This window comes from Marmota marmota, unplaced genomic scaffold (assembly GCF_001458135.2).
Source record: "Marmota marmota marmota unplaced genomic scaffold, marMar, whole genome shotgun sequence".
NCBI classification, from domain to species: Eukaryota; Metazoa; Chordata; class Mammalia; order Rodentia; family Sciuridae; genus Marmota; species Marmota marmota.
Window position 1 is genome coordinate 5,486,095 of NW_025999926.1, and position 23,844 is coordinate 5,509,938.

The 23,844-nt window shown below is 59.7% G+C and overlaps 2 protein-coding genes across 5 annotated transcripts in view; one reads left to right on the forward strand and one right to left on the reverse strand.

Annotated features, from left to right (window-relative positions):
- Positions 1-2,452, forward strand: part of Fancc (FA complementation group C) — a 167,725-nt gene extending 165,273 nt beyond the window's left edge. For all 4 annotated transcript variants that reach the window (XM_048800343.1, XM_048800342.1, XM_048800341.1 and 1 more), the window contains one exon: positions 1,597-2,452. In XM_048800343.1, the coding sequence (XP_048656300.1) occupies positions 1,597-1,740 (144 nt within the window). In that variant the 3' untranslated portion in view covers positions 1,741-2,452. The remainder of the gene's footprint in view (positions 1-1,596) is intronic.
- A 7,937-nt stretch (positions 2,453-10,389) lies between these two features.
- The window catches only part of Aopep (aminopeptidase O (putative)), a 309,239-nt gene continuing 295,784 nt past the window's right edge, over positions 10,390-23,844 (reverse strand). Inside the window, exons 14-16 of the mRNA XM_048800350.1 lie at positions 15,537-15,623; positions 14,025-14,169; positions 10,390-10,907 (exon numbers count right to left, since the gene is read on the reverse strand). Coding sequence (XP_048656307.1) covers positions 14,029-14,169; positions 15,537-15,623 — 228 coding nt within the window. The 3' untranslated portion in view covers positions 10,390-10,907; positions 14,025-14,028. The remainder of the gene's footprint in view (positions 10,908-14,024; positions 14,170-15,536; positions 15,624-23,844) is intronic.

A 23,844-nucleotide genomic window follows, 5' to 3' on the forward strand; every position in this document is an offset into this window, starting at 1 on the left:
CACAGTCGTCAAAGCCATGCATATTCACTATGATTTCATAAAGCACTCAAAGGGGGCGCTGGGGGTGCAGCTCAGTGGTGGAGTGCCCGCCCTCGCCGCTGGTCCTGCAGAACAGTGTCCAGGGCCCAGCTCTCTCCAGGCAGGCTCTGGTGACGTGGCTGTGAATCCACTGGTGGGTTCCGTGGCACCTGTTGAGAGCCCTGGGAGACCTCCAGGAGACCCTCCTCCCCGCAGGTGGTGCTGTGCAGCAGGCCCAGGGCCAGCCACCTCTGCGCTCCCGTGTGCCTAAGAGCAGAGAGCCCTGGCCCTCATGGCCACCAAGCACAGGGACACTTGGGAGATTACTCTGTGCTTTCACAGAATGCATCTGCGACGGCACAGAGGCACCTGGACGGCACGGCACCCATGGGGAAGCCAGGCGTGATTTCAGCGACGGGTGGACTCTAAAAGTCACACTGCAAACAGAGCAGGGGCGGGTCCCAGGAGTGGGTGGGGGCAGGTGCTGCCTGGCGGTGGAGACACGAGCCGGTTCTGACCTAACTGAGAGAGGCTATGCTTGAGAGCGGCTGAGGGAGGGTCTTCCTTGTCCTCGCCACGCACACGTGCACACGCACACACACACGCACGGGAACCTCGAGGCTGTGGGCGTGCAGCTAGCACCAGGCTGCAGTGATCACGTGGACACAGCAAGACGCCACAGGTTCTCCTCGAGGGAAACAGCGATGAAAAATAGAACAGGACTCAGAAGAAAAAGAGCTGTTTTCGCCGCTGTGACCCAAAGACCTGACAAGAACAATTAGAGGAGGAAAGGTCTGTCTTAGGGGCTCGTAACCCATCATCTCACCTCTCAGCTGTCTTGCATCGGCTTAGTGCGCTTTCCAGGGACACCTCACATCCAAACCTCAGCTTCCAAGCCCCCTGGGCTGGGAGACCCCATGCTTGAGAGCTGAGATGTGCACGTCACTGGGTGTCCACAGCCAGCTTCGCCTCCGCCGGGGGTGAGTTGAAGCCGCTGCTTTTCAGCCGTGTGATCCAAGGGCATGTCACACAGGTGCACAGGGGTCAGTCAGGCTGGCGCAGAGCACCTGGATACTCCAGATGGCACTTGCTCCTACCTGTGACCCAGGTATAATAAGGGAAAGTGTCAGGCAGGCCCCAAGCCCGTCTGGGGGCAGCTGACACAATCCTTCCAGTGCAGCCATTGAGGCCGTCAAAACCAGAAACATCTGGGAGAATGTCACAGCCAAGAAGAGCAAAGGACATGTGACACTAAGAGTGATAGGTATTCCTGGTGGGGCTCTGGGATGGCAGAGGAGAACCATGGGGCTGAGGACTGGCTGTGACAGGCGCCCTTGCAGGATGCTGGCAGGAGGGGATGGTGGAGGGCCGGGACTCCAGCCCTCTTCGCAGTCACTCATGATTCCTCCTCTCCTGGGGGAGTCCGCAGCCCGGGGTGGAGCGCTGGTCTGCTGGGAGCCAGAGCCCCCCTCTGAGAGGAGACCTGCTTTCCCTTGGCGTGGACGGGACAGCAGGGTTGGAGGACGGGAGGGGAGTCTGCCTGGAGGCCTTTTAACTTTCTTCTCCCCCCCGTTGCAGATGGCCCCCACCCATGACGTCACCCAGGAGGTTATTGGCTTTCTGGACCAGACCTTGTACAGATGGGACCAGCTGGGCACGGGAGCCTCCGGGCCAGGAGCACTGGCCAGGGCACTCCTTCAAGAGCTGCGAGCGCAAGTCTAGCGGGGACGCAGGCCCTGAGGCGCCGTGGGCCGGGTGCCATCTGCCGAGGCTGGGCCCTGTCTGTGGAGCGCTCTCTTGAGCTTAGAGACTGAGCCATCGCCATCTCGGGATGGTCGGTAGCACGTAGGACAAAATGAGAAGCCGTGTGCTTGACCATACTTGGCCCCTGTACCCACAAGTGACCCCAGAGGCCTGCCCAGCCCAGGACACCAGCCAGGGACCTCAGCAGGATGGGCTGTTCCATTTCTGGTCCTTCAAGCGAGATGTGGGACTTTTTTTTTTTTTTTTTTTTTTAATGATTCAAAGTCTTTAGACGAAAATCCGGTCAACTGGGCCTTGGTCTGAAGCTTGGCCTCTTCTCCAAGGTGCTTCCCAGGGCTCAGGCTGCTGTTCTCGGGGACCTGAGAAAGGTCATGGACTGGCTCCCTGGCATTCTTCCTCTAGGAGTGGACCCCTCAGGTTTCCCCCAGGGCCCCCTGACCAGCCCAGGGGAAAGCTGCTCACCATGGGGGGTCCCTGGTGCTGAGCAGAGGAGCACATGGCGCAGGGAGCCAGCCTGGCCCAGGGTCTCGGCCCTGGGTCAATACTGCCTGCCACCAAAGGGCTCCTGCTACCACGCAAGGGTCCACAGTGGCCCTGGATGCAGCAGGAGAGGGTGACACCGCAGCAAAACAAGAATTGGGCCCTAACAGAAGCAGCGGCCCTGAGTCAGTGTCCTGGAAGGTCTCCTGACTTTTCTGTGCCCTGTTGGTAGAGTCTCCATCCTTGACTCGGTGCCCTGGGCACAAGAGCTGGCACCTTCCTCCTGGTGCCGATCAGCTGTGGTCCAGTGAGCCCCGGCCTGGTGGGGACTCCTGCAGGAAGGCAGGGCTGGTCTTGTGACTGATGCTTCCCCTGTGCCCTTTCCCATGCCCATAAAGGTACCCAGGGGGAGGTGTTCCAAGGTGGGAACAGGGCAGCTAAGGCCACAGCCCCAGGGACGCTGTACAGCCTCGCCCAGCAGCTCCCACATCCATAGGGACCCCAGGCTGCCGGCCACCTGCTCTGCTGCAGAGAGGGAGCAGGTGTCCCGGGCAGCCACTGCTGCTGGCGGGCCACCCCCAGCATGGCAGAGAATCAGGCCCCCGAGGGTTGTCTGGCTGACCCTCCGTCCTCTTCCAGCTGCCTTAGGTTCTAGGGAGGCTGGACATGGGGTTCTTCTAGTTTTTTGAAAGTGGGGGTGCAGCTAAAGGTGCACTTGGTGAGAACACGCGTCAGGCAGAGGCCGCAGGCGGGTCCCCGGGCCACATGGCGCCAGGTGCACCTATCTGTCGGGGGTCTAAGCCCCCACTCGGCATCCTAACTGAGGTGCCTTCAGCAAGGACGACACTGGGGACCCTAGACACGGGCAGCCCAGGAGCTGGTCCTGGTGTGGAACTCGCTGACCTTCTCCAGCGTTTCTCCTGGGGCTGCGAGGAGGAGGCTGTCCCCACGCCTTCCTGACAGCATCCAGCGCCTGCCCGGCCGCCAGCGCCCAGAGCCCCTGCCCGGGGCAGAACCTGCCACAAAGAAGTGGCCACGACTGGGCACGTCTTCATCCCAAACAGGCAGCTTGCACTGAACCTTTGATGCATTGAATGTTTTAATTTGTCCCTTAACCACCCCCTTCCCCCTGACTGTGGAAGCTTCATGTCGCAAAACCCAGCTCTGATCCTGAAAAGACTGACCGTGGTCACCCTCGGGCCGGGAGCGGCCACCAAGAGGGTGCTGTCCTCTCTGGAAGCCATGCGTAGTGTGAGTGGGACCGTCTCATTCACCGTCCTCCCCCCTCCCAGGCCGGCAGGGGCTATGGGGCCGTGGGCCCTGCTCCTCTTGGTTCAGACTCGTGTCCTTTGCCCTCCTGCTCCTCGGAGTCAGGACGATGGCCTCGGCCGGCTCCATTCAGGCCTCCACGTGGCAGCCCGTGCTGCTCTGGGTTTGCTGCCACCCAGCAGCCTCGCTCAGCCTTCTGGGTGACCGTGTCCTGGCACAGGAGCTGGGGCCTGGGACCACGGCAAGGAAGCGTCCACGGGTGCAGATGGCCGTGGATGGGACCCAGCTCCGGAGGAGCCTCCTGGCTGAGCACTGGCTGCTGCTCTCTGGGCCTGTGTAGCCCTCGCTGCCCGGGTCTGACTAACTGGTGGCCACAGGTGCTTGGCAGCCTGGTAGCTTTTGGTTGCTGGGACCGAGATTCCCGACGAGGGCAGCCTGGAGGAGGAAAGGCCAGGTCGGCTGGCCAGGCTGCTCGGGCCTGGGCTGAGGCAGAACGTCATGGCCAGGGGCGTGGTGGCGGACGGCTGCGCAGCCTGTGGTCGCCAGAAAGCAGAGTGGGCGTGAGGAGCCAGGGTCACCAGGCACCACCCGCAATGGCCTGCCTCCTCAGCCAGGCCCCTGCCCACTGCCGTGCTGTACTGTCCTCCTGTAAAGCAGGCTTTCACCCCGAGTTCCCACACTGACCGTCCTGAGCGTGCTGGGGACACTTCATACCCAAACACAACGGGCGGAAGTAAGAGCCAGCCAGGGGCAGGGGGAGGGGTGGGGTGCCCGCAGGGAGCTGGAGGGTCCCCGGAGCAGTGGGATCCCTGGGGAGAGCCTGCAGAGGGCAGCCAAGCCCAGGACGGCTGAGATGGCCGCCCTGAGCCCTGGAGGGCAACACTGGGGCTCTGCCCGGGGAGGATGGCGGTGAGGAATGTGCTCCTGATTTGACAAGGAATCCTGCGTCCCAAGGAAGAAGGCACAGATGCCACAGAGTGCTGGGAGGGCCCCGTCCTCCCCTGGACCCTGGACCCTAACATGGAGTCGGTGGGTCTGCATTAAGAATTCTAGGTTATCAACCATCATGAGCCGTTTCACAACCAAAGAACCCAAGATAAACTGGGTCAGCTTTGTGTCACTGTGACAGAAGTACCCCCAAGAGCAACCTGGAGGAGGAGGGTCAGTGGGGCTCGGGGTTCCGAGGTTGGCGAACTCCGCTGCTCTGGGCCCCGGCCAGGCGGAGCGCATGGAGGAAGGGTGTGGCCGGAGCTCTGCAGCCAGAGAGCAAGGGGAAGGGGCCACCGAGAGGAGGCCCCCTGCCAGGGCTCCCCCAGGGACTCGCCTGCCCCAGCTGCCACCCAGTGGGCCACTCAGACGAGGGTGGACGGCCCAGGAGCGACCCCTGAGCACTCCTGCCGGGCAGCCATCTGCAGGGCCACCTCCTATCCGACGTGGCAGAGCGTGCTAAGTCTTGGCCTCCTAGACTCGGGGCCCAGGTCTGCTTATACCACGGATCCAGGTCACCACCCTCATCAAGAGACTCGCAACGAAGCACCTCACGCGTGGACCCCCTCCCGGGCGGTCACCGTGGCCTATGGTACTTGGCGGTTTGGGAAGGAAACAGATCCATGAATTTTCTCGCCCCACCGCCCAGAACTGGGGTTGGACCCAGGGTCACCCTCCACTGAGCTGCGCCTCTGGCCCAGGATCCTGCTAAATTACCCGGCTGACCCTGAACTTGGGATCTTCCTGCTTCAGCCTCCAGCCTAGCCGGGACTGTAGCCCTGACTTGAAAATGGTCGTCTGGACTTTTCTGTAGCAGTAGGTGGCCTCCTAAACCAGTGCAGGACACTCCCCGGCCTCTGGTGATGGACAGCAGCCAGGACTCTTGGCTGTAAGCAACAGAAACAGGCACTGGATGGGAGAGGGGGCCAAGATGGCTGGCCAGCGCCACAGCGGGCTGGTGGTGACGCCCTGCAGCCTCCACTGGCCGTCCAGGCTCACGGCCCTGGAATGGGCTCTCTTTGTGCCCACTCCTCTCAGAGCACGACTGTGGGACTCCTGGTGACACTGGGGCCTGCACTGCAGCCGTGAGGGGAGCTGGGCTCGCAGGTTTATCCAGCTGCCCCGGTGTCACTCGGTGCCTCTGAAGATGTGGCCCACAGTTTGGAAGGCAGATGCCACAGTACCCTTCTAGACTGCCCGTGGCCAGTCCTCAGCCCAGCGGTCCACGACACAAGATCAGGCAGCGGGGCTGGGCAGGAAGCTGCCCGCAGTGTCCATGGCTGTCTCCAGAACATGGCTCTGTTCGCCTCTGAACCCAATGGTCCTGGGTGGCTGTCCTGAGCACTGCAGGACCGTCAACAGGAGTCTGGCCTCCCCTGCCCGGTGCTGGGTGCACCCCTCCCCAACACGGTGACAAGCCAAGCTTTGTCCAGACGTTGCCAAGTCCCCTTCCAGCTGCGGACCACTGCTGTAAGTGGGGGGCTCCTTCCTTTGGAACGACATCCAGGATGTAAACACCAGCTGCTGTGGACAGGACATCAACTCTAACGGATCCTCATGGGAACTGAGCAGTCTGACTCCCAAATGCATGTGAAAAAGCGACCCTCAACATCAGGGTACTGTCCACACACAGCACAGTTCCATGTGGAGGCAGATGACCAGCTCAGAGCCTTGCGGGGACCCCACCACCCTGCGATGGGGACTGGTCTTTGCAGAGGCTTGGCCACATTCTGTAGTTACCCTTGATTCCCCCCCTTCACCCCACATCCAATGGAGGCAGCCCCTGACCCTGACTGTGGCTCACCCACCACTGCATACCACCTCGGTCTTGGACGGGACTCCTTCTCGTGCCCAGCAAACACTGAGGAGTGTCACAGGAGTGTGGGAACGTGGCCCCCAGGCACTGCCATCAACAGGGAAAGGATGGTGGACATGACGCTAGCGGGGTCTCCACCTCCTAGACCCAGGGCACTGAAGGCACTGGACTTTCTCCACCCAAGGCCTCACTGGAGGCCACTGGGCCTCTGTCTTCCCCAGAGAAGGCTCTTGCGGATCTGCCTGGGGAGAGGAGGGAAGTCCTGGGGTGGCAGCCGCGCTCTGGGCAGGTGGTGTGCTGCCCGGTAAATGCAAACTTGGTTCACAGCTAGGTGGAGCTCCCTGGCCTCTCCCCTAGAGCTCCTGCCACAACCCGCCCCACTCATTCCTGTCCCGGGCAAGTTCAGCGACTTTCAGAGAAGACTTTCAAGTCCTGCAGGGGCAAGCGCCTCTCTGCACCTCACCTGCAGCTCCCTCCCCTGTCTGGGCCCCAAAGGTTGAAGGGCGCGTCCATGCACCCTGCAAAGCCAAAAGCCACAGGAGAGACGGACACGCTAGCCGAATCCCACACACAGAGGACACCCTGGGGGAGACATCCACAAGGCAAGTCCAGCAGCCAGTTCTAACTTGTGGACCTCTTCTACACATCTAAGGAGGCACTAACCAGAGAGAATCGGGAAGGGACACAAACACTGAGGAGGTGGGTCACAGGAGCTGCCCTGGAGAGGTGTGTCTTCCCTGCAACCCCTTCCCCAAACCCTCTGCTCCCTGGCCATCATGCACATGCAACCCCTCGCCCTCCCACCATGATGCCCAGAGCAACGGAGCTGGCCCCCGTGGACTGAGTCTCTGCAACTGTGAGCCCAAACACACTCCTCGTCTAGGTTGGTCTAGTTGGTATTTTGGTCAATGCAGAGCTAACACAGCTGTCCACGCAGCGTTCCCTGTGTCAGGCATGGCAAGCTGTCTGGAGAGGCGTTCAGGGCCACAGGCCACATGCAGGGACACCCCTTCACACAAGGACTGGAGCGTCCTGGGATTTGGGTGTCCTGGAACCAGTGCCCCAGGCACCGAGGGCGGCTGCGCTGTGCTCCCTTGGGTGTGTTTCCTGGAGGGTGACTGACGGTACCTTGGCTGGGGACACGGGGATCAGTACCCTCACAGTGGTGGGCTTGGGGAAGGGACCAGGAGACAGGGAGGAAACTTCCTTTATGTCTGTATATTGTTTCTATTTCTTTGCAATGTTTGATCTGTAAGAAAAAGAGCTGTGACCGGCACACGGAGGTCCCCGTCTGTCCTGGGCTGGCTGCTGTTGGTGCTCTGGGGAGCGGGTCTGTGTCCCTGGTGCTGCGCCTTGAGTCCCTGCTCCCGGAACGCGTGTTCTAGCACTGGACAGAGAACCTTCTAGGAACGACCTGCTCCGTGGCTGGATCCTCGTGCCCTGGGACTGGGGCTTCGTGGAGGAGCGTATGGGGCCCTGACCCACCACCACTGTGTCCGCCCAGCCTCTGGCGCTGGCCCCTTCCCTGCTCTCCACGTGGGCCTCTCTGCCTGCAGGTGTGCTGGACCCACCGTCTCTGCAGTCACTAAAACACAAAATCAGGACATACCATTCTTTCCTGAGACTGTCTTTTCTTTACAACTTGACATGAGTGCAGGTGTCCAGCCCACTGACCAACAGTTAAATGGACTCCCTCCTCACCTCCCTTGGCCCCAACTCCCATCTTCCGAAGCGTCCCCCGCAGACCTAACTGCCCTGAGCATCCCCAGAGACCTGAGTGCTGCAGTCAAGGTGAGGAGCAGGTGTGCCAGCCACGTCCTCAATGCTGCCTCGAGAGGCCGGGTGTCCAGGGGACCTCGCGGATGCACCCTCCCTCTCCCAGAGGCCTGCTCTGCCAGACCCAGTGTGCGGGGGAGGGCTGCCAGGTGGAAGAGGGCCTCTGGAACCCGGGCTCTGGGCCTGGCCACCTCCCCACAGGCAAGAACACCTGCCGGGCTGGCCACGGCCTCAGACCCAGTGCCCCGAGGCCCGGCTGAGGACACTACAGGTGAAGGGCACAGAGCAGCTGAAGAAAGCAGAGGCCTGGCTGGGGTGTCCTGAGGACGCCACAGATGAGCTGCCTGAGGGCGGCTCCGTGTCCCTGTGCCCGGGCTCTTGTCTCCCAGGCAGGCAGCCTGCCAGGGGAACGGGACGGACAGTCTGCCCGAGGGCACCCAGGACCTGGCAGTGGCCACAGTGTCTGGCCATGTCTCCAGAGCAGTGGTCCCATCCGAGAGTCCTTGGGTCCGAGGAGCCAAACCCCTGCACTGGCCATGTCAGCTGCTCGGTACTGACCAGACCTGGCCTGTGGGCTGCCTGGAGAGGAGGCCACAGCTCCCCGTCGCCCATGTCACCTGGCCTCGTTGTCTCCCAGCACTAACGTGCCATCGCCAGCTGCAAGGCCACACCTCAGTGACCACGCACCCCAGCCTCTCTCCTGGGCCTAGTACAAAACAAGAGGGGGTTTGAACCGGGGCTCGGCCCCTGCCAGGGTGCCCAGGAGACCCCGTCCTGAAGCCCTCCCAGCTGAATGGCCACTGCTTCCCCCAGGAGGCCCTGGGCCTCGCCTTCCACAGTGTCCTGCTGGTCGGCTGGAACAAACTCCTCGCTGGCCATCAATCTCCCAGACAGCCCCGAGGGTGGGAAAGACCCATAAAGCTCACGCTTGAATAGTGCCCACCAGGCCCTTCCCCTTGTAAACCCCACAACCCAGCTGGAGGGCCATGGTCATTGTGCACAGTGACAGTGACCAGGAGGGGTGGAGGCCCTGCCCCCCACCGAGCTCGGCCTCTGGGAACTGCCCTGGGAGGCCCCCGCAGCCCACCCGGACCCCACCCCCACTCCCAGACGTCTGGCACCTGACCTTGGGCCTGGGCGGCTCTCAGTGCTCTCAGCTTGGTGTCCCCACCTGTGGAGTCCTCCTGTGGGTGGCCCTCGCAGCAGGGCCTGAGATAGTCCACCAGAACATCCCAAGGCTGGCCCCCCACAAAGCCACCGTGCTCTGAAGCCAGTGTTCCTTCTGGGGACCAGTGTGACAGGCCCCGCCCGCCCACAGCTGAGCACCCAGGCTGTGTGGAAGGTGCATGTGGAAGGTGCTGCCGGGTCAGAGGAGCCTCCCCGGCGGGGCGCCTTGTTCACAGGCTGACCCCGTCCAGGCAGCACCCGCCTCACGGTGGCTCCCTCCACAGCACCGGGAGGATCTTGGATGTCTCTGCTCCAGGTGAGGGCACCTTACTTGTGCTATAGACGACTACTTTGATGTTTTGATTTGAAATTCCAATAAAAATAAGTGTTTTTAAATCCTTTAATTCTACAGTAGAAGCCATCATGGGGCACGGGGACGTTTGCTCTTATTGCTTTTCCTGACCCCAGTCTGCACTTCCTGTCTGGCCGATTCTCTGCATTTCTCCCTGATGTCGCCCAAAGCCTCACAGCCAGGTGGTGGGTACCATGAGGGGGACAGTCCGCAGTCTGGGTGGTCTGGGGTGACCCTGGGACTGGATGCAGTGGGGACCACGGCCGCTGTGCCAGGCCAGGTCGGATGGCTGCAGAGGGATGGCCAGGGTGAGTTGCTGGGGTGCCAGGCCCACAGGCTGCATGGTCACAGCAAGCACAGGCACCGTGGTAGCCCCGTGGGGTTTTTGCGTTTATAGGAACAGGAATTGTGAGATCAGCTCTCCCGCGGGCGCGGCCTGCCATGGGCAGCCTGGCAGAGGCCCCGGTCCTCTCCATGTCCTTCTCTGAGGGCACCGAGAAGCTCGCTCTCCAGCTTGCCCTTTAAACCTGAACCCTGTGGGGACGAGAAAGGACACCACCACAGACCACTGGGTGCCTCGGTGGACCCCAGACACTGCAGGACAGCCCGGCAGGGCACGATCCTTTCACCCTCACGCTCCTGCCCTGGAAACAGCTGGGACTAGCTGCGGTGGGAAGGCCCAGAAGAACATGCGTTTTTCTTGTCAATGTGTTTTTATTTTTAAACAGTATCAGATTCAGAAGAAAGAGGAACACAAAGACCAAATCCTTCACATTTTATTAATACGCCTAAGATTCTTATCCTGCATTTTTACAAAAAAGTATGAAAATTTTTCAAAAATCTGAATATTAGACACATAGACAAAACGATCTGCAGAATCTTCCGGGACTCGCCCAGGAGAGGAAGCCAGGGGTGCTGGCCAGGCCCATGTGCGCAAGATGTGCCTCTCAGGAATCACAGGAACCTCTGGGCGCAGCCACCGGCAGAGAGGCTGGAATCAGCTCTGCCATGTGTCCCAGACCATCCACGGCTGGAAGGCAAGAGGCCCAGCTCTGCCACACAGACTCCACACCTCAAAGGTGGGGACTGTGTCCGAAAGGACCCTCCGCTGCATGGACTCAGCAGAGCCCTGCTCTGGACAGAGGGTGTGGCGAGATGCACGGTGTTGTCGACTGACGGCTTTAGCAGCCCCCAGCCCCTCCTTTGATGTCCAGGGTCAAGGCGATCCTGGTCCCACCAGGGCTGGGAGGAGACGTGTCAGAGAACCTGTGATCTTTCCTGCAAAAAGAAACAGCAGTAAAGTTTATTACCCGGTCCCAGGGAGGGATTCCTGCTAAAGAGCACCTTTGTGGGCCTCGGCTCTGCGTCCGGAGGACAGGATGAGGCCAGGCCCCATCTTACGCCCCGGGAGTGGTTCACGGTGGCACTGTGCGCCACCCCTGCCCTCACACCTGGCTGTGAAACCCTGTGGGCCATGCCTGGAGGCTTCCTCTACCAGGCAGACCCCAGGAAGAGCGCTCCCCTCAGACTCGTGTCCACCAGAGGCTTTGGGAAGCCTAAGCCGCCTGGCGAGAGGTGGCCCTGCCTCCCTCACACACCGGGGCGGTCACAGGCCCTGGCACCAGCCCATCTGCCCTGAGGAGTGGGAGCGCAATCCTTGGGGTCGCCAGCTCCACGATCTACAAACCCCCACACCATGGGAGCACATACAGATGGACACCACGCTGGCCGCTGGGGTCTGCTGCTGGCCGCTCAGGCCCGTGTCCGTGTGAGTGGACGTCCCACCTGGTGTGAGCTGCGGGCACTTACAAACGGGAAGGCTTTTGCTCAAGGGCTCGACTCCTGTTCCTGCTGAACTGAGCCAGTGTGTAAAATGAGAACTGATATCAGCTCAGTAGGCACCGGAGGGCGGGTCCAACTGACAGCCCGGAGAAGCAGTGCCTCGGCTGGAGCTCGTGCCATGTCCACCAGCGGCTGCAAACACAAGAGAGAGTTCACGGCGCCTGCAAAGTGACAACAGAGCCCCCCACAAATGTGACAGTCACAACGTGGCTTCACTGCACGCAGTTTTAGAAGGACAGCGCCTGCGACCTTTGGTACCTGACCCTTGCGGACAGCCTAGCAAGTGGGCAGACGGGTCTGCAGGAGACTGGGCAGCCGGTGCTCTGCCGCAGCCCTGGCAGCGGGCAGAGCGCCCGGGGCAGGGGTCTCCTCCAGGGTCGTGCTCCACACTGGCCGGGCGCTCAGCAGCACCGTCCCCGTCAGCCAGGCCTTGCACAGTGGCTCCGACTCAGCCGCCCGTCTCACCTTCTCTTCAGGTGCAGAACTTAGCCACTGTGAACAAGGCGGAAACCAATCACTGTTCACCATCAGCTAAGCTCTGCACCTCGTCAGAGAGGTCACCGCGGGCAAAGGTAAAGGGCCGGCGAGCGTCTTCCTGGCCGTGGGCGTCTTTGGTCTCCAAGGGCCACGAGGCGCCTCTGTTCTCCACGCGGCAGGCTGAGGGCAACTACAGGTTGGGGCGCAGCCAAGGTCGTGGTTGCGTGGTAATCCCTGGCAATGTGATTTTAATCTTAAGTCACAAATCAGCATGCCAGGAACCCAAGCAGCCAGGGCACTCGAGAGCAGCGCGGTGCGGGCGCTCCCTGGGCAGGCCGCACACCGCCAGGCCGGCGCACCGGCCGACAGTGCCATCCAGACGCCCAGGGGTTCGCGCCACCCAGCTCGGCACCCAGAGGACCCAGAAGGCCAGGGCAGCTCTGGAACGGGAGGTGGGCGCCCATCGGCCAGCCTGGGCAGAACTCCGCCGGCTGTCCTGCCCGGTTCTCAGCCTCCTGCTTCTGATTCTTGGAGACATGTGCTTTCTCGCCTCAGATCTAAGTGGCCTGCCCGGGACATCTCTGGGGGGCCTCTCCCAGGGCAGCAAGAGCTTCCTCGCTGAGGGTGCCACTCGGGAGCAGCCCTGGCTCAGCAGGGACACAGGCGTCTGCTGTGGTCCCTGGGTTTGGCTACAAGAGCAGGGACAGGAACAAAGACTGCGCAAAGCGTGGCAGCTCTGGAGCAGGACGACTCGTCGGCCTGCTTAGGGACAAAAATAAATGACGATGACAATGAAGTCACAAGGAGCTGGCACTCGGAGGACTGAAGAGTCACTCAGGAGGCTGAGGCAGAAGAACCACAGGTCTGGGCGAGCCCAGGCAACTCAGCCAAATCTTGCCTCAAAGAACAAAAAGGCTGGGGATGTAGCTCAGTGGCAGAGCACCGGGTTCAGTCCCCAAATCGGGGGCCACTGGAGAGCTGGCCATGCCACAGCAACTCCTCCTGTGTGGTGCCATGGCTCCCGCAGTGGCTCCTGCTCAGCTCCTACCCTGCCCTGGGGAGCCGGAGCATCTGCCGTCCCACCATGACACTGTGCGTCCCTCAGTTACTCCTACTGTTCCCTCCTCCTGGAAAACAGGGCCCAGAGTCTTCTGGAAGAGCACAATCACACTTGAGAAACCTGTCTTCCTCTTTAGTACCAGAGTTCTTACAGGAAAGTAAGACATTTAAACAGTCAACAGAAATGGGTTTGGTAAGAGCAAAACAGTGAACTAAATGCCCAGCAAAGCGCGAAGAACCTAGACTCGGATCCTGAGATATTCATTAAACCACAGGGAAGCTTTAGGACAGGACGGACACTTGAGATCTGGTGCTGTTTTTAAAAAAAGGACACAACATTAGGCATATTATTTAAGACTCTGAAGAAAAGCCAAGAGGACAAATGGTTCTGACCGTCAGAGGAAGAGCACACCTGACCACCAGGGCCGCGCTCAGCCCCGGGGTCCCTCAGCCCCGGGGTCCCCCGCTTTAAGAAGGCAGACACCCACGTTTAAAGACTGCCTGCCAGGAAGGAGAGCTCCCAGGCCACCTCCAGGCACAAGGAACGGGGAAGTCACTTAAGCAGAGACGGCAGCACAGTGAGGGGAAGGGAGTCAGGGTGGCACTGAGCGAGGTGCAGGCTGCAGGGACTGGGGAGCCTTGTGGAGGAGAAAGCGCTGCAGGCAGAGGATGGACGGCCGTGGACATGGAGAGGACCGGGGCCTCTGCCAGGCTGCCCATGGCAGGCCGCGCCCGCGGGAGAGCTGATCTCACAATTCCTGTTCCTATAAACGTAAAAACCCCACGGGGCTACCACGGTGCCTGTGCTTGCTGTGACCATGCAGCAGACGAGGTGCTCAGGGACCCCGGCCTCATCCCCAGCGGGCTCTCTGCCTCGGCTGGAAGTGCCGCCCGCCCTGCAAGGCAGCAGGCTGCTGAAACCCTGGGGCACCCTGGTTTGCTGGGCTCCTAGGAGGGGCACGTGGCAGAGCACCTGGGTTCAGTCCCCAAAACCACAGGACAGATGGAGAAAATCACCTCTTTAGAACAGCATCTGGGCTACCATGTCGGCTGAGGGTCCATCCATCTGCACCTTGGCCAGCTCGAAGCACCTGCGGGCCAGCTGCTGCTGCCGGGCATCCTCGCTCACCATCAGCTCCCCGTACAGGTGCACGCCCATGGCCTGTGGGCGGAAGCCACAGTGTCAGACACTGCTCTGCCAGCCCCGTGCCCTGGGCAGCCGTGCTGGCCTCCCCGATAGCAGGGAGCGGTCCTGTAACTCAGAGCCACCATGCCTGGCTCCTCCCTGTTCTCACCAAGGCCCCATGAGCCTCTACTATAGCCTCTGTCAACAGATTCTGGTGGCTTCCCTGGTGCCAGCGAGATGGCAGCAGCAAGGCTGGGGTGGAGCCGGGGTCCCCACAACCACCTCCATGGGAACACGGGGGTCTGTCCCAGAGACAGGGATCCTTCAGGGAGTGTCCCAAGTGACTCCTCCTTAAGGCTGTCACCCACCAGGGCAGCAAGGAGCACACCACCCAGCAGCCATGGGCAGGGGGACCCAGTGCCTGTCCCTTCGCCTGCCTGACCACTTCCCACGGCAGCAGACACTGGTGCCCTGTTCTGAGGACGGTGCTGTGGAGACCCCAGCTGCACTGCCCCACTCACTCACAGCCGCCAGCTGCTTCTGCAAGATGGGGCCCTGGGCCTCTGCCCGCTGTGCGTCCCACCCCTGGTCACCCCAGGATTCGTTCTGCTGGAGCAAATTAAAAGAAGTGCCGCAAGACAGCACAAGATAAAAACCCAGTGGTCAGGGACTGGAAGGTGCACTTCTGAGAGGCTCAGACAGGAGGCCCTGGCATGGTGAGGAGCAGGCTTGGGACGCTCCACGGAGCCACCTTCAGGAAGAGCCAAGGTGCGTGCACACCTGCCCTTCTGCGCTCCTGCTCCACTGGGCAAGAGTGACATTTCTTTGCCACAGGTTTTATGCTGCTCTCAGTGGGGTGAGCTGCTCACTCACTGGCCGTGCCCTGGTGAGACCCCACAGAAGTCCTCTTCTCCACACCATGCCCACTCTGCACCCAATGGACAGCAGCTCCATCCCAGTAGCCCACAGCACTGGGCAGGCAGCTGGTTCAGAGGCACTGCTGGGGGGTGGGAGGGGTACAGGGTCCAGTAGGTGCCCAGGGTGGTGATCCCCAGGATGTCCTACGGGGACATCAGAGGTGGCCAGGGAGAACATCCCCCAACACGTTTGCACACACACACTTCCTGTGACCCCCGAGTGCAGTGCCATGACCTTGGCCAGGAGACCTGCAGTACACTTCCTCTGCAGAGAGGTCAGTGGTCCACGGCAGGCCAGACCCCAGGAGCACTTGGGGTGCATACCTCTCTGCCTCAGAGGCACTGCAAGGGGACAGGCTTACGGGGCAAGTGAAAGAGGCTGCAGAGCCACCTGGGCCTGAAGCCTGGGCTTGTGAGAGCTGCGAGGAGCCCTGGCGCTGTGCAGAGGGCGTGGCCGGGAGAGGCCAGGCAGGCCGCACTCCTCACCTGGTCCTCCAGAAGGAACCTCTCCACGTGCCTGTGCGCCTGGGCGTGCCTGTGCTTCACCACGAGCTCGCACCACCGGTGGCGGACCTGAAGGAGCAAGAGAAACCCGTAAGCCACAGGTGGACAAGGATGAAGAGCCTCCGCACTGCCCTGGCGGCTCTGTGGCTCAGCGCAAGGTCAACACCTTCTGCCATAAATTCTGTATTAGTCCCGTTTACTTTTAGAAGGAAAAATCCAACTGCTGATGGGGAGGGCTGCTGGTCAACTCCAGGGGGGCCAGGGCCTGTGTCGGGTGGTACGTCCTTGGCTGTTTCAGACCCACCGCACGCTGACGATGCCAGAGAGGACTGGGAAGTGAGGCGCACGCTGGGCTGGCCAGGCGCCTCCCGCAGAGCCCTGTCCCTTCCCCGTGGCCACCCTTCCCTGCCCACAGAGCCGGTTGGTTCTCGGCTGCTAGTTCTAACCAAAAACCGCGAGGAGGACACCGCTCTCTGAGGTCCCCAAGAGGCCAAGGGCCCCTGTGCATGCATGGGAAGGAGCAGGGCAGGACGCCCTCCACCTGGAAGCCCCAAACGCGTGCTGCCCACATGCCTGCTGCCCTGGGCATGGGTGAGCCAACGGGTGCTGTTCCTGTGACAGCTGTGACACTGCAGTTACATCGGCAGGAATCTGCCCGTGGCCACGGGCCCCTGGAATCTGCAGGTGCTGTGGTGGCCCCGCCCCAAGATGCAGGTGGGGCCACCAGGGCCAAGGGCGCTCTGTGGCCAGCCCTTCTCCTCACCCAGGCAGGCCCCTCACAGGAGGTGTCACCTAGCGCTCAGGCTGCAGGGTCACCCTGCTGCTCGGTGCCTGAGCCCTCCACATCACACAGCCACTGGGACTTCTGTTCCCCTGCTGCTTTGGCACCACCCAGAAATGGACACGATCTGTGGGGGTTTTCTATGAAGTTTAACATCTCTGCCTCCATTTTGCTGGGAGTGGACCTTCATTTTATTTTATGTGGTGCAGAAAATCGAACCCAGTGCCTCACACGTGCCAGGCAGGTGCTCTGCCCCTGAGCCCCAGCCCAGCCCACAAAGCCTCCTCGCAGCACTCTAGGTCCGTGCCGTCGTGACACTGCCTCGTGATTCGGTTGTGGCAATGAACCAGCATTGTGGCTAGAGCCCTGCAGGTCACACTGTCACCCACGGACCTGGCTCATCTCTCCTCCTTCTACCATAAGCAGATTCACCAGCTAACGGTTAAGAAGGGGTAAAGGAAGGAAAGCTTTCAGGAAGACTCCACCAGGCTACAGGGCACTCCAAGACCAGGTACTGGGCCAGCGCCACCCCCTGAACTTCTGGAGCAGAACCCCTGGGACTGGAGGAGTTTCAGAGGCACAGGGAGATGAGCTGATGGCCCTGGATCCCCACAGCCAAGGGGAAGCAGGTCGGGCGGCAAAAATCTCTGCACCTTGGGTAAAACGTGCTCTCCTCCACAGCCGGGAAACCCACGGCAGGCCGCACGGGGAAGGGCAGCCCACAAGATGTTCTGCACAGAAGGAGCAAGTGCACAAAGCACAGAGGAGCCAGCTCACCACAGTGCCCAAGTCCTGGAAGCCAGTGGGACACGGGGCCCATCCAGGGCCACTCCAGTTCAGAGGCCTTGCCCCTTCCCTTCCTCCCCCTCATGGTGCCTCACGCTCCGCAGACAACCCTGAGGAGGGCCCAGGCAGGTCAGTACAGGCAACACCTATGCTCAGCCCCAGACCGGGGGGTCCCTGTTCTGCATCTGTCCTGGGGATTTGGGAAAGGGCCTTGCTTCTCTCGACTGCCAAATGGGAACGAGGGGCATACTGATGACCGGTCCCGGTGTGACCTGACCACCTGTGGTTGGCCAGACAGGTGAGCGCAGCACTGGTTTTCAGACTTGGGGACAGAGGGTTCAGCCCCACCTTCCTCTCCGTGTTTTCTTGGACTTATTTGCACATACAGGAACCACAAGGCATGAGCTAGGCCCACTTTGGGCAGTGGCAGCCTGTCACCTGTCACAAGGGGGTGGGCCTCTTTCAGGAGGCTCTCCACAGCACAGTGAATCCTGGCTTCCGCTTCTGCTGGGACCCCAGAGGGCAACGCAGCGCCCCACAAGGCCAGGCAGCATGCAGCGGCCTTCCTATCAGCCCACCGCACTCCACACTAGGGCGACAGTGTGCAGGGCGAGCTGGCCAGCAGACAGCACCTGCTGGGCAGCATCTGGCCCTTCCCAGGGCTTCTCTGGGAGACAAAGGGCAGTCCTCATTCTTCTCTCCAAACTCACAGGCCACTGCCTGCCAGGGGGACTGGGAGCACCCCCGACACACTCCCAGAAGTACCCCAGGGAGACTCCTGGCCCTGGAGACGCTGCGCTGGTGGGAGCAGGCCCCGCTGCCGGGGTGGGGGACAGGGAAGCACAGATCACACCGCACACAGAAGCAGGCCATAAGAAACCCAGGTCCCCCCGTACATCTGCCTTTTTTAAGTGAAAGACTCAATTAATTAAATAATGGGGTGGTGGTCAACTTGTCTTTTTTTAACTTCTCTGTCAAGATTAAGGATAAGCCACAGGAACCCTGCACACATCTACGCAGACCTGATACCCTACGGGTCTTCCACGGTCTCTCGTCCTGGGTCCCAGGCTCCCTCCGCAGCACCTGGGGGAGAAAGGCCTCCCGGCAACCCTCCCTGTGTGGCCAGGGTGAAGGCCGTGCTCATTCAGAGGCTGAGGGCATGCGGGCGGCCGCCCGCCGGCCTCACTCCGCTAGCCACTGTGCCATCGTGTACCTAGGAGACGCATGCTTGCCTGTCCTCGTCCCCTGGGCTGGAGCAGCGGATGGCTCGGCGCTCCTCAGGGAGAGACACTGGGGTGCCTGCCCTGGAGGGCATGGAGCAGCAGCAGTGAGGGCCACGTGGAGACACTGCCCACCCCTTGCAGGAAAGGCAGGAAGGAGACCTAAGTTGGACCGTCTCGCCCCGCAGGCTGCTCGGGCCACAAGCCCACGCTCAGGCAAAAGAGCTTAACGTCAACCTGGACGGCGGAAAGGGCTGTGGACTGCACTCAGTGATGTTAAGGACTCGCTCCTGCAAGCCTGGAGGAAGCCCAGTCGGCAGCAGAGACGGGGAGTGGGGCTGGGGGGCACCGCACTGTTTGACACCAAGACCCCAAAGTCGACCTGTTTCTGACCTGTGCACACTAGGATTGTTTCTAGATGAAAATAAAACATATTCTAAGTAGATGTTCTTCCTACCCCTGTGCCCACTCAGCCCCTGGTCCGTCCTGTGAGCGGCCACCATACCCGTTCCACACACAACACAGACAGATGACAACGTGCAATGCACTGGTTCACACTATCACTAAAAGTGAGTTTACAGAATGTCTTGACTGACCATTCCAGGAGTAGAGAAAGCAACAGTGCTGGGTATTCTCCTGCAGCATAACTTAGCAGACCCAGTGGACATCTGTGACAACAAAGACTAAAAACCACTTCAGTGCCATTGAGACCAGGGCACAGGGCGCTCTGAGGGGCTCTGCAGGCTCCTCTTCAGAGGTGGGGTCTCCAGAGCAAACTAGGCACACCTCTCCCTCCGACAGAGAGCAAGGGGCTTCATGAGGTGGAGCAACGTACACTCCTGTCTCCATGGCAGACCACCACGCTGGGTCACCGGGCTTGGGGACAGTGAAAACTGGCGCCGGTGGAGGTGTTTGCTGCCCTCGAAGCCAGAGTCTAAGAAGGGGCTATTCCCAGAGCTGGAGGCAGCTGAGGTCAGGGCTCCACTGCCAGGGACAGTGCTCACTGCCCACTGGCCCACTCCCCACTGGCTGAGGGGTAGGAGCTGCTTCTAGAACAGAGGGGGAACGAGGAGGCCCAAGGTGACAGGGTGACTCGGGCCCAGGTGGACAGTCGCTCTGGGAGGCTCAGAGGCCCTTCGACTAAGAGCATGGTGGACCTTCTCCATGGGTGTGAAATTCTCTCCACAGCTGCTCATGTACTGCCATGTTTGTTCCTAGTCATTGACTTGTTAGATGCTTTTGAACGCTGGGGAACTTGGCTCTCATCTTTGAATTGCAAACATTCTCTCCTCTGTGCCAACCTTCTTCTCCAGTGTGCTCACGGTGGCTCTGCCTGTGCTCCTGACTGTGGAGCTGAGGTCTTTTTCTCCTAATGGCTGCATCTCATGGGTGTGCACACGTCCAGACCCACCAAACTGTACACTGTAAGTAGGCAGGCTTTATAGTTCTCCAGTCATCAGTAGAGCTGGAAATGCAACGCTCACACAGTGACGAAGGCCCCCAAGTCACTCAGACCCCACCGCGGGACGGACGGTGGCCCCACAGGCAGTGCCACCCACAGTGGTATTTGTGGCTCTTTCCTGCTTCACAAGGTCCACTAGGTGCTGGTTCTATAGGATTTAGGAGCAGGGACTCCCAGGACGTCTGGTAGCTGATTAAGTGGCCGCCTGCTCTTGTTGAGGGGGCTGGTGACTTGTGGGGGGGACCGACAGGGCTAGGTGCCAGGAGGTACGGGTGCAGCTATGCAGCTGAGGGGGAGCCTGGGAGCTCGAAGTCCCTAGCAGAAGAGGGCAGGCTGAGGACTGGAGGACCTGGAGCCCCTGGGGGGGGAGGCCAGCAGGGGATGGCACTGTCAAGCCACACCCCAGGGAGTGCCTCAGGGCCTGAGCACCTGCAGCTTCTCCAACCAACTGCAAAGAGCACTCACTGAGCCTGTCCCCGCACAGCCAGCCGTACGGAATTTCTGTCCTTTTAAGGTACTTATAAAGACCCAAAAGGCCGCACGGGGCTGACTGCTCGTGGCTGAAGCTCGGCACAGGCCGGCTCTTCTATTCCCAGCAGAGATCAGAACACAGGGCCGCCGAGCTGGTCGTTCATATCCCTAAACTCAGACTCAGGGCCCAGGTCCCATGACCAAGCGGCACAGCCCGTGACAGGTGACTGCTCTGTCCTGGAGCATAGCCCATCGACCCAACATGCTCCACCCAGGCCCTTCAATGTGCTCTGAACCAGCGTCCGACCACACTCTGGGGTGAGGGTGTCACCTGTTTTCTGTTGAAGGTACTTTTGGCTTTTTGGACCATTTACCACTGGGTGGCAAAGGCCGCCCTGGACAACACCTGAATGAACGGGTACAAGCAAGGACATTCTGGATAAAATGTTATTTTCAAAAGAGGCTGTGGGCTGTGCTGGCCCACAGGCTCGAGAACACAGATCGTCTGCAGATGCCAGGGTGCGACAGAGGCAGTGGTGAGGTAGTAATTATTTGCCACCCCTAAACCTGTCACCATGGTGTCACCGAACACAGAGGTGGGGTCCCTAGGAGTGGGCCAGCTTCAGGATGCCCCACCAGGAAAGCTAGGATCTCTCTGAATGCGGGGCCTGGTTCGCCCTCTGTGGGTGCAATTCCTGCCGTACAAGAGCACGGCTCCGTGTCCTTTCTGAAATGGGTGGCAAGTCTGTCTCTGGCCCCCACCTAGCACTGGGGAGGGCTCAGATGCAGGTGTGGCCAGGTGTGGGATGGGCAAGGCACTGAGAAACACAGCCTTCAGGGAAAGTCGCCCTCCAAACCCGCCTGCCAGGTGCCCCTGGCTCCCAGCTGCTCTGCCACGGGGCACTGCCCTGTGACCCACATGGGCGAGGCCATCCACCAGCCCTCAGCTCCACACCTGCACCTTGTTGGCAGCGCTCGGTGGTCCTTCACAGCTGAAGGGGCCCTCAAAGGTTTGTGTAGAAGGCCTGCTCCCAACCTGGCCTTGGGTGCGGTGGACACGTGAAGAGGTGGAAACCAGTGGAGGTCTTCAGGTCACCGGGAGGTCACCAAAGCCAGGGCCAATTAATCATGGAACCTCTGAAACTGTGACCCAAAAATAAACCTTTTCTAAGTGGATCACCTCATCTTAGTATTGTTAAGAGTGACAGAAGGCTGGGGCTGGGGCTCCGGGGTAGCGCACCTTCCTTGAAGGTGTGAGGCACTGGGTTCGATCCTCAGCACCACATGGGATAATGGATAAGGATACTGTGCCCATTGACAATTAAAAAAAAATTAATAAAAAAAGAATGACAGAAAGCTCACACACATATATCACCTCAGATTTTTTGAAACTTCAATGTCACTCTTTTCCTTGAAGCTACTTCAAAGAATAAAACTTCTCAGGGCTGGGGATATAGCTCACTAATAAAGAGTGCTTTTCCAGCACACAAGAGGCCCTGATTTTGATCAAGAGCACTGGGGGGCAAAAAAAGAAATCTTTAAATGAGAATTCTTCCCATAGCCTGTTTATTATCTTAGACTAATTTTCCAAAGTGCTTTTCAAGCTTGTAAGTATAAGTCTTTTTAAGAAAAATGTTACCAGAGCCTGGAACAATGGTGCATGCCTGTAATCCCAATTACTCAGGGGACTGAGGCAGAAGGCCGACAAGTTCAAGTTCAAGGCTGGCCTGGGCAACGTAGTGAGACACTGTCTCAAAAAAAAAAAAAAAAAAAAACAAAAACCAACCTTTAAAAGGGGCTGGGGATGTGGCTCATGGTAGGGCCTTTGCCTAGCCCGTGAGAGGCCCTGAGTATCAACCCCCAGTGCTGGGAGTGAAATGTTACCTGAAACCCAGCAGAGCCAGACCAAAGGGCACTTCAAGTCTTCCTATCAGCCTTCCGATGACTCCAGAAACAGCCTCCAGCTCTGTAACAGGAAGGCTACGCTGAGGCTGGCAGCAGGTGGGACCAGGATGTGTGCTGTGACACTGGATGGCACTGCTGTGGCCCCTCCAGCCACCATGCTCACTGGATGGCCTGACAGGTCCACCCCCAACTCCCCTTGCCAACCTCAGTGCCCCAGAGCTGGCTCTCACGGCTTCTCCTACTGCTCTCAAAGGGTCCGGGCCTTCCTCGCTGCTCTCACACGTGCATTCGCACCCCATGTGGGTTCAGAGGACCCCATCTCAGTACGCAGCACATAGCGCCTGCTGGATACGCTCTCCCAAACTCAGAGTGCTCTCCAGCCTTGGAGACCACAGCGCACAGCTGGGAGCCATGAGGTGCTCTGAAGAGTGCCCCAGGCCGCCCTATCCACCACAGGACGCACTCCCCCTTCTTCTCAGTCCTTTTGATTTTTAAATTTACTGCTGAAGGGGAAAAAATCTGTCCAGGGAACATGATCTGGGAAGCCCATTAAGTCTCGTTTGGAGTTCCATTTTATATCTGTAAACAGAAGACCAAGGCTCATGGCTTTTTAAGTTAATAAGTCTACACTGCAATAAACAAACCTGCTTTTTCAATTTGTGTCCTTAAATTAGATTTACTTGGCTTTAAAGTGGGTTTACTGCTGGTAGTGGGGCAGCCTCTGCAGAGTGGCCAGGGACGTGGAATTCCTAGTGAGGAGCTATGTGCAGGGCCCGGCATGGTGGGGGCGTCATCTTGCTCACTGTCATGAGGAAAGACCCAAGAGCGAGAGCTGTCTGTCGTGAAATCCTATCAGCACCTCTGTGTGGGTCCTGCCACTCCTCCACTTCCCTCTCTCCTCAAAGGGCTGCCACCTCAACTTTTTTTTTTTTTTTTTTTAATATTTATTTATTTTAGTTCTCGGCGGACACAACATCTTTCTTTGTATGTGGTGCTGAGGATCGAACCCGGGCCGCACACATGCCAGGCGAGCGCGCTACTGCTTGAGCCACATCCCCAGCCCCCTCAACTTTTTTTAATAAAGGGAATTAAACCTGACTTCATTTGCTGCTGTGAAGCGGGCTGGGCAGACCCCTGGGCCAGAGTCAGGGAACCACTGGGCTCCCACTTGTCTGCACCTTCAGTGGAAGAGCCAGAGCTGCAGCAATGAGCAGAGGCGTCTTGGCTGCCACAGGTCCACCCCACTCCATGGGCACACAGGAGCAAGGTGGAGGCCAGGCATGATGTCCACTGTCAACGCAGACACCGGGCAGGAGGTGGCGGCCTCGGCCCTGTGGCTAGGCAGAACCTAGCCCTCTTCCTTTCCCTAAGCCAGGGTATTTTACTTAATGACATTAGCGCTACTAAAAGCAACTGGCCACAAAAAGTCCAAATCTGGAGCCAACATGGGGACTCCCCATTGAGATATGCAGCCTGTCTTTCTCCTCTACCCAAACTGCCAGCTGAAGGGCCACTAGGCTTTTTTCTTATTGTGTCAACATGCAGACAAGAGGCCTTTGCTGAGGAGTGTTGATACTGGCAGAAACAGTGAGCATGGCCACCTCTCCCGATACGCCATACTCTTACCAGAAAAGGTAGCTGTGACCTACGCCCCCCCCCCCCCCC